Here is a 10,890-nt window from a genome sequence, read left to right as displayed (position 1 = left end):
GGATAACTACTTGACATATATTTTAGTTAGTTTTTAGTTTTTCAGTTATTATTACTGATATTTATGCTTATATACTACACAATTGTTTATGGTTTCTTTAACCTGCATTATCCATTAGACTTCACCATTTTTATGGTATTTTTATTCAGCTTTGCCAAGAGCTATGGCTACATCATTATTATTTGTACCAATTGGCTTCGTTTTGGAGAGAAGAGTCCGACCGATTGTTTTGGCTACTATTGGCTTTGTTGTAATTTACTCCATACTACCTCATAAGGAGCTGCGTTTTATAATTTATGTATTTCCTGTATTGAATTTAGCAGCCGCCACAGCTTGCCATCGTATGTAAGTATACATTTATTTTAATAATTGTTTATGTATGAATTATTCTTCTCATTTAATTTTGAAACAATCGAAAGGGGGAAATTCTCCATCAATAGACCACTAACGGGAGAAGCACATTGGGAAAGACTCATAAATTTCGTAACAATTGCTTCAGATAAAATTTCTAGGACGCTGATAAGAAATTCCAAGAAACTAAGTAAAAATACAAAAAAGAAGATCAAAATAACATATGAGGACAGCTGTTTAGGGGGATTTACATTCTTATTGCACCACTCTGTCCAGTAAAACACATCAGATTTACCCTACATATTTGATTAGGATTCGGAATATATGTACTTCTCTTTTAAAATTCTTTCCAAAATGAAAAATTCCTATACCTTCTAATTTACGGCCATTTACCGCCACAGTTCGACGACAGTCTTTTAGCGGATCGTCATTGGGAAATTCTTGATGTCTTCTTCTTTTTAGTAAAGAAATCATGTATATCCTAGATGTCTTCAGGTTCGAAATTTATGCACTTATCAGAAGATTGCAATGTCCACCATGAGTTGTGGGATTTCGTCCTTGTTAATGACAAGAAGGCTGCAGCTTTCGCAGAACACATTAATAGCTTAATATTTGGCACGGTGAATGTAGGGCACACAAGAAGGGGAGATTGCCACTGCTTGTCATACATCGCCATATTGGCACCAGGTTTGATAAATGATGTATTCTCTCAATCGCTTATTTTCCTCGGTTCTGAACACCTCGGCATCATCGTCTGCGTTAAAACATTGGAACGCTGTACTTTTCCGAAGCATTGGGAAAGTGATTGACAAGGTTTCAGAGAGTTTTTTAATTACCGCTTCAGAGAGCTTCCCCTCAGATCCTAGGGAGCAGAATGAATATCGAAAGTTTGACCAAACTTCTGTGGAAGTGAACAGGCTTATATGCGAAAAAGTGTCTGGACCACTTGAATCTATGCATTAAGCCACTCTCGAACATCTATTTATCCCCAGTTTCTGGGGAATTACATTCAGTAGCCTATATAAGTCGTTCGCCCATGTAACAGGAATTTCCGATAAGGTCAAAAGCATGACCAAGGTTCTCAAGACTCTGGCCGGCAGTATTTTTGGAACTAATAAAGACAACTTGTTTACATCCTCTCTTCAATGTGGTCCGGAAACGTAATTGAAATGCAATGGAAAAAACATGGTATCTTCTCGTGACTCCAATAGGCCACTTACATGAGGAGACGATGATGCTTCAGGCACATCAACAAAACAAGATACAAAAAAGGGAGCCTCAAATATGATTGAATTGTATTCACAAAGATTCAGAGGAAGCAATTCGAGAATACAGGCTGAATATATTCCTCGGAGTACGCCTATATAAGCAACACAGGAGCCAACCAGAGTGGTGGAGGGATAGGTAAACTAATTTCAATCTCCAATTATTTGGAGGTATTTGCGAAAAGATGAGAAATAGGAACATAACCCTCTCAATTCACTCGTTGGCTGCATTTGAAGTGCATGACCTCCTGACCTGATTTGCGAATATCTCCTCAGGATACCAATCGAACATTTTCAAGAGATGATTGACAGCATCTGTAGTGCTGAACAATATATTTTATGACCTCCTGACCTGATTTGCGAATGTCTTCCCATAATACCAATTGACCAACTTCATGAGGAGAGGAAAATCATACGTTTACTCATGAGACGTGACCGAGATTTTTTTGTAAGTCGTCTGGCTTTTGAGCCTCCAATAGGTCAACGAAGTCATACTGTTTGATAATATATTTATCCACTGGAGTTTAAACCTTTTTGGATAGTTAATAATTCCTGGTCTACTTTACATATTTAACTCTGTAATAATCCTCCATTTTATTTCTAGTTGGTCGAATAGTGGCAAATCATTGTGGCATGGATTCTTGTCCCTATGTGCTGGAGGACATTTACTATTGAATGTTTGTGTGACATTATTCCTACTAATTGTATCCGGTACTAATTATCCTGGTGGAGTGGCTATAACACGCCTACATACACTTGAGGCTGGATCCTCAAATGTTTCGGTGCACATCTCTAATTTGGCCGCACAAAGTGGAGTATCGAGATTTTTACAATTACACGATAATTGGAAGTATGGCAAAACATTTAAAATGAGCAAAATTAAATATTAATGTGTTCTCATTATTATAATTGCAGTTACTGCAAAAAGGAGCAAATGAATTATACCAAAGAAGAGTCCTTGGAGTACACCCACTTAATTGTGGAAGCTAAAAATAAATTCAACAATCAATTATGGTCATCGCTTCAGGAAGATTTTGATACTGTGGAATTTGTGGATTGTTTCAATAATATTGGTATACAATATAATTCGATTATGCCAATTAAAATAAAAACCAAGGCATGTTTGGCTATATTGAAGAAGAAACCAGGCAAGGAGCCAAGTGTAAGCAAGAAAGAAAGTAAAAAGAGGAAAAAGAAGTCTGTAAATGAGGAGATTGTTGAGGAGAGCTTAGAAAAGCCCACAAAGAAAACTAAAAAGGCCAAAGAAGTTACTAAGGAAGCTCCAAGGGAACCTCAAGAAGTCGAGGAGGAAACGTTAAAGGTTTTGGAAAAGGAAGATGTTGAACAAAAACAAAAGGAGAAAAAGAAAAAGAAGAAACCTCAAACAGAAATAAAGGAGAATGTGGAGCAAAGTGATGACCTAAAATCGGACAATGTGGAAAATATAGAACATGAAGAGAAGGCAATAGTTTCACAGGAAATACCTGATAATACATCACAAGAACCAATGAAGAAAGTGAGGAAATCGTATAAACGAGTAAAGGAAAATGTTTCCAACAAAGAAACAAAGGAAAATATTTCCACAGAGGAAATAAAGAAAAATGATTCCTTCGAGGAATTAAAGAAAACTAATGACATAGATGATGATGATGTAGACAAAGAAACCGAAGAAAAAGACAATAGGTTGAGTAATGAAGAAATAAATAAATATGAAGAAACAACAGAAGACAATCAAAATGATGAGGAACTAGCACAACCTCCATCTAACTTAGATCCCGAACTAAGTTCATTACTCTCCTCACCAGTTAGTTTAGAAGATGATAATGATGCAATCGTATCAACCGTTGAGTCCTATGAAGAACAAGATCTCTACAATTCCAAAGAAACCGCTGAAACACCACAAAAAGAAATTAATTTCGATGAATTACGGAATTTAGCTATGGGCCAAGTAAATCGTAAAACGAAAGCTACGAAATTAAAAATACGACGTCTCATTGAACAACATTTCCGTTCGAAGGGTAAACACATTGAAAATGATTCTCAAGAAAAACCAACCATCAAAACAGAGAAAGTCGTCTCTACCAAACAATCGGTAAAGGCGATCATTAAACAGGAACGTATCAAAGAAATGATTGAACAAATTTCCACTATGGATTTAACGAAAATGTGCAATTTAGAAAAGGTATCCACTAAGGATTGCCTAAAGAGTGTTATCGACAAAATTGATGGACAAACGCAAAGCTAGTACGAATGAAATATGGGAGGGTTGTACTACTAGTAAGTTAAATTTTTAACAAATATTTTTAATTAGTTATTTTTTTCTAATTCTCTGTGTGTGTCCAAATATTTAATGCATTTGTTAAGCAAATTACAAAAAAAACATGTTACAAATAATAAACAAAAGACTTAATATTTTCTAAATAATAAATGAAACCCAAATGTTATTCAATCAAATATTATATATCCTGCCAAAAATACCAACGTATAGACCAGGCCACATCCTGTCAAACCCATTGTTGTTAGATATAAAAGTTTGTCTTTTGCTCCTCCCTTCAGATGTATTGGTATATTATTTTTTTCTTGGAATTTTTGTTGTAAGCGGATCATTTTGGGTTGCAATGTTAATTTGAAACGTTGGGACTGCATCAGCATGGGTCGTTTGAAAGCAGATTGAATTAGAGGCTAGAAGTAAAAACATTGTAATAAAAATAATCGGTAATGGAAGAGATCTTCATGATGTCCATTGAATTGTTTACTTGGCGTCCAATGCGATAACTTACCTTTAGTATATGTGGAAACATATTTCTTGCAATAATAATTTACAAAATTGAGAAACAATTTTTAATTGTGATTGGAATAAATGTTTTTAAGGTATTTGACATATAAACAAAATGTAGTATTTTGTGCGTTTTCAAAGATAGTGTATGTGAATATATGATCTGACCGAAGTTATGTTGAAATCGGTTCAGAATTATATATATATATATAAAGACCCTACGCTTGCCCCATTGGCACGAAAATTTGCACAATGTACTGAAATGAGTCTAGAATAATGTAAGTATGTTAAGTTTGATTGAAATCGACTCACTTATATAAATAACTTCGTCGGATTTGAAATAAATGGTACAGCAAACTTCTAAGATTTGTTATTCTGAAGTTGGCTTTTGCGCCATAGGAAAGGAAATATACAATTCGACGTCTCCGAAAGTTCTTTACGTTTTTTAGATACTACGGTCCTTAATTTAAATTCACTGAAATTTTAGTAATCATCGGCCAATCCAAACCAAAGTTATAAGCAAAAATGTACTTAGCATGGCACGTACGATTAAAGAAACTTCCATACTTTGAAAGCTTCTACTGAAAAACTCACTTTTCAGACTTAGAATACTATGGTTCGGAAGCGTCGAATTGAGATATACATAATTAGTCCAACACGGAACAATTTTGAAATTGTTGAGCATCTGTTAAGCCCTAAACACATATATGATATCATACGATTTAAGGTAAAGAGTACACCAAAAACAGTACGACTGTCCGATAGTTAGCGAATTGTGTAAAAAAGTTATGGTTTATGTAGATCGGTTCGGATTTAGATATATTTTCCATCACCTAATATAGTTTCAATTCGGTTAAGCATTTTTGTAAACATATTGCAGGTCGCATTTATGATAGGATTTGGATGAAATTTGGCACATGTCACTTATTTGGCCCACTGATGAATGCTATTGAAATTGGAGAAAATCGGTTCAGATTTAGGTATAGCTCCCATATATAGTTTCGCCCGATTTTATGTAAATGGAGCACCATACTGCCAATATTTGTTCGATTAAGACAAAATTGTGCACAGCGTTCTGAATTAGGCTTGGTTTGATATATGCCAAGTTTCGTTGAAATCGGATCAGATTTAGATATAGCTCCAATATATAGTTTCCTCCGATTCCATGTAAATAATGCACCAAACTCCCAATATTGGTCCGATTGAAACAAAATTTAGCACAGTTTACTGAATTAGATTCAGATTGATGTATGCGAAGTTTTGTTGGAATAAGTTCAGATTTAGATATAGCTCCCATATATATTTTCGTCTGATTTAATGTAAATGGTGCACCAAAGTCCCTATATATCCTTCGATTTGCACGAAAGTTGGCACAGCGTAATGAATTAAGTCTAGAATGATGTGTGTTAAGTTTCCTGAAAATCGGTTCAGATTTAGATATAGCTCCCATATATATTTTCGTCCGATTTAATGTAAATGGTCCACCAAATACCATATCTTTCGATTTGTACGAAATTTGGAATAGTGCACTGTATTAGGTCTAGAATGATGTGTGTACAGTTTCGTGAAAATCGGTTCAGATTTAAATACAGCTCCCATATATATTTTTATATATTTGGCATATCGTAATGAATTATCTCTAGAATGATGTGTGTTAAGTTTCCTGAAAATCGGTCCAGTTATATATATATATATATATCTCCGATATATAATTTCGTCCGATTTAATGTAAATGTTGCACCAAAGTCCTTATATATTTTTCGATTTGCACGAAATTTGGCACAGCGTAATGAATTAGGTATAGAATGATGTGTGTTAAGTTTCCTGAAAATCGGATTAAATTTAGATTTAGCTCTCATATATATTTTCGTCCTATTAAATGTAAATGGTGCACCAAAGACCCTATATATCATTCGATTTGCACGAAATTTGGCACAGCGTAATGAATTAGGTCTAGAATGATGTGTGTTAAGTTTCACAAAATCGGTTCAGATTTAGATATAGCTCCGAAAGATATTTTCGTCCGATTTAATGTAAATGGTCCACCAAAGTCCCTATATATCTTCCGATTTGCACGAAATTAGGCACAGCGTAATGAATCAGGTCGAGAATGATGTGTGTTTAGTTTCCTGAAATCGGTTCAAATTTAGATATAGCATATATATCTGACCAAATGAAAAATTTAGTATTGGTTGCAGAATGACATGTTTATGGATCCAGTTTCATTTTACTGGCCCTTTAAAAATGCGACGTCTGTTAGGATTCATCTGTTGAATATACCCAAAGTGGTAAAGGGTATGATAAAGTCGGCCCCATCCCACTTTACTACTTACTTACTGGTTTTTACTTTACTTCCTTACCTGATAAACATGTTATTAATTTCTAGCAGTAATTGGCAGATTAATATTTAAATAAATTGAACCAAAAATGAATTCAAATTTAAAATTTTATTTATTTTTAACATTTTTTTAAAGTTGAATGATATTTTTTTAATTTTTCACTTATATTATTTTCTTAAAATATTCCAAAACTTAGCCTTTGGTAAAACTATTTTTGTTGATTCCGAACGATGATACTGTAATATGTTTGGTTCTTATTATATTTACCACTTGCTGAAAATACATATACAAACAATAGATTTAATTATTTTTTTGATAATAATATTTAAATCATATAAAAATATATTTTAAGTAATTTTTTGTTGTTAACATACCAGAACTAATTTGATCAAAAATACCGCAAACGTAAGAAAATTAATACTCATCAAGGCAGCTTCTGGTGGAAATTCAATAGATGATTCGCCTAACAAGCCACGCTTTTGTCGCTTGAGTCGACGTGCTTCGTCTACATCGTCTTCCTCATCATCATTGTCGTCTCTGTAGTTTGACCACAACGCTGTAAATTGTCGTTCTGAGATAGAATGAAAAGAAAACTCGTTAAAAAAGAAATAAAAATGTTAAAGGCATCGTGACATGGAAGCTAGTTACATTTATGCCTATTTTTATGGATCAAATATCAAATTGTCCCTTCGGTTGAAAAACTTTTTTTTGTAAAAAAATTGAACCCTTTTCCATGTTTGTTTTCTAACAGGACAAAAAAATTATCCTAACAGAATGTTTATAAGGACATAGCTGAGTACACCATGTAGAGTGTAAAATGTTCGACCCAAGCGAACTTAATGCTGTTTTTTACTTTGTATAAATTTTCGAGCCATTTCAATTATATTGAAAATGAGACGGTACCGAAATATGGGATTTGTACCAAAAAATATATCCTGATATGGAACTATATATTGCCATCTCCATTTTTATTTAAATAGGCAACGGACAGGTAGGAGGCCGGACAAACTTGCACATCTTTTATTTAGTAGCTTGAAGTAATTTTTATAAACTCCACCACAAGGTGGATTATATATTAAAATTGTCATTCCGAAGGCAACACCTTAAAATGTTCGCCAAAAAACCCAATCCACTATATACAGGTTGAGATGAAAAAAAACTGCAACCAACTTCAGACTGCTGTCATTACTAAGCTACTCGTCCGACAGCTGTTAAAATTATTCCAGTGACAGCTCATTACAAGCGTACAAAAGCATTTTGGTGAGAATTCTCCAGAAAAAAAGTTATTCGTGATGGAATTCAAGCGCGATAGTGTCATTTCTTTATAGTGTCTATCGTTAGAGCACTCCAGCATTTAAATGTGAATAAATCTTTTGTGTCTCTTACCATCGCTCGTTACCGTGATACTGGCAGCGTAGCCCGACGTCAGGGAAGTGGAAAACAGCAAAATCAGCAGAAATTGTTCGAAAAGTAAAGAAGCGACTTGATCGAAACTCGCGTCGCAGTGGCCGAAAAATTGCAATTCCATTCGACGAATATTGAAAAATGAGCTCGGGTAAAGCCATTGAAATTCCAAAAAGTGCATGAACTTACACAGCAACAAAAAGAAAATAGACTCAAAAGAGCTAAAGAATTGCTTCGCTTGGCGAAAGTGGTGAACTTCCGAATTTGGTTTTCTCCGAGGTGAAAACATTCGTTGTCCAGCAGTTTGTAAACCAAGAAAAAGATCGTGTTTACTTGCCAAAGAGGTCAGCTGAAAATGTGCTCCTTCGGTTGGCCACCAGAACTCAAGCGACGGCCATGGTGATGGCGTGGGCCGCCCTAACAGCCGATGGTCGCTTTCCGCTCGTACTAATCGACCGAATATTATCGCGAAAATATTCTGAAGGGTGTATTAGCCCTGGGCACGCAAATATTTTGTCCGTAGACCTTGGACATTCCAATAGGACTCAGCACCATCACGCGTCACCCAAGATTGGTTACGAAATGAGGTTAATCGCTTTGTTTGAATTTGTTGCAGTTTTTTTATCTCACCCTTTATATACCCCCATTAACCATAAGACTGAGAGTATAAAAATTATTAACCAATGTTTCGAGGTAGCTGGCATAGAGTGACACTGAGGCTAATGTGCACATTTTTAAAAAGAATTGGATCTAATTGGACATTGAGCAGAATATCTCCCCAATAAAACTTATCAATGTTGGACAATGTCTTCGATATTATGAAGAGTTTGGACACGTTTTTAAAAGAAATAGTGCTAATTTGACATTATGGATTCACATTGAGCAGAAAATCTGCCCAACAAAAATTATCAGAATTGGCCCATTTGGGACGAATTATGATACACTGTAATTTTGTATTTTGGGTTCTCATTGGGTAGTTAATGTTTATACTCAAAATGATCAATATTGGTCCACTTTTTTGGCTATATACCAAAGTAGATTTAAAGAGGATATGATAACTCCTCACTGGAACATCGGAATCCCGAAATTCCAACGGTGTTAGAAAGAGTACATGTCTGCCTCTATGAACTGGGACTATTGACTTCGCTAAAAAGTTAACAAAATGACGGAACTTTGAAAATTTATTTAGAAATTCACCTATTTTTGATCACAAACTAATTTAAAAAACAAGTGCAAAAGCGTGAAAAGTCCGGGCCGAACTTTGGATACCCTTTACCATATATATACTGACAGGTACTTGAAATGAAAATATAGGGAACATACCAAAAAGTTGACCTATACCGACATTTCTACAAACCCCTTTGGTAACCATAATAGAAATTTCAGAAATTGTTAATGGCTAATTATACCCTCAGCCTTATGGCTAATGAGGGTGTTTACACTTTGATACGGTGAAAATGTGCATCATCGAAATATTGGTTCTAGATCCCATGTTTCTTTGGACCAAATCCGTTTCAGAAAATGTTAATTTCATCCAAATTTTGCCCATCTTATTATTTCTTCCAAACTTTGTTAAAGTTCGAAGTTGGGTAACAGGGACTAGGCCTAAATGGATTTTAGTTCATTATCGAACCTTACTTTCTATTTTTTTTATCTCGCTATCCTCCGCAGGTGAAATGATTACAACAGAGCCTTAGAACCAAACTCAAAACGCGGAACTACCCCAACAAGGGGGGCGAATATTAATAACTTTTGGTAGGGAGATTTATTACCATATACGACTACAAAATACCAAATTGCAGCAAATTCAGTTGAAAAACGCGCTCAAGAACTCCAAAATACCGAAAATTGGGGGGTACCCTTATACGGGGGAGTGATTTGGTACCTATTAAGAACTCAAAATATTAAATTACACCCAATTCGGTGGACAATTACGATCAAAATCCCCAAAATACTGAAAATTAGGAGGTTCCGTTATATGGGGGCTACCAGAAAAAGTGGACGTATATTTATCATTTTTGTGGAGACATTTAGTTCCCAATAAGAACCCAATGTACCAAATTTCAGTGAATTCGGCTGAAAAACGCGCTCAAGAACCCCAATATATCGAAAATTAGGGGGTACCCTCATATAGGAGCTATGCATAAACGTGGACCGATATATCCCATCTTCGAACTTGACTGCCTGCAGACAAAAAACAACCCTATGAAACAATTTCAGCACCTTATCTCAATTCCCTCAGATGATAGCGTGATTACAACCGACGGACGGACATTGCTAGAATTTAGAATTTTTCTCTGATCAAGAATATATATATATATATATATACTTTATAGTATCGGAAATGAATATTTCGATGAGTTACAAATGGAATGACAAAATTAATATACCCTCCATACCATGGTGGAGGGTATAATAAGGTAGATCTTCACCGATTGGCTTTATCGTAGTTCTTACGATAACAATGCACTCCCAGAGAAACGTGTCAAAATTTGGGACCGATTGGATAATTAGTTTTTGAGTTATCGTGTCCGCCACTGCTTCGAGAAAAATGCGTTTAAATGTTGAGAATCACTCTTGAGGTCACTTGATGGTGATGGTAAATCGGCTATATCTTCAGTTCTTGTTTTTGAGTATTTCATTTCAATTTTTGTAGACACATTCTTGAATTAGTGTAGATTCGAATTAAATTAAAAGAAACTAAATTAAATGTTTTGACCCCGAGAATATAGGGTCCCCTATTACTTTGTTTCCA

General features: G+C 35.0%; 1 protein-coding gene across 1 annotated transcript; it reads left to right on the top strand.

Moving 5' to 3' along the window:
* Positions 1-118: 118 nt before the first annotated feature.
* LOC133338476 (probable Dol-P-Man:Man(7)GlcNAc(2)-PP-Dol alpha-1,6-mannosyltransferase) lies at positions 119-3,861 on the top strand (the record flags this gene model as incomplete). The annotated part of the gene is made up of 3 exons (XM_061546646.1): positions 119-345; positions 2,221-2,466; positions 2,532-3,861. Coding segments are annotated over 3 exons (1,803 nt in total), but the record flags the coding sequence as incomplete, so codon positions are not given.
* Between the last annotated feature and the right edge of the window lie 7,029 nt (positions 3,862-10,890).

This window comes from Musca vetustissima, unplaced genomic scaffold (genome assembly GCF_032173495.1).
Source record: "Musca vetustissima isolate MV318-11 ecotype Yass unplaced genomic scaffold, APGP_CSIRO_Mvet_v1 utg16282, whole genome shotgun sequence".
NCBI classification, from domain to species: domain Eukaryota; kingdom Metazoa; phylum Arthropoda; class Insecta; order Diptera; family Muscidae; genus Musca; species Musca vetustissima.
This window is presented reverse-complemented; position numbering and strand designations above follow the sequence as displayed.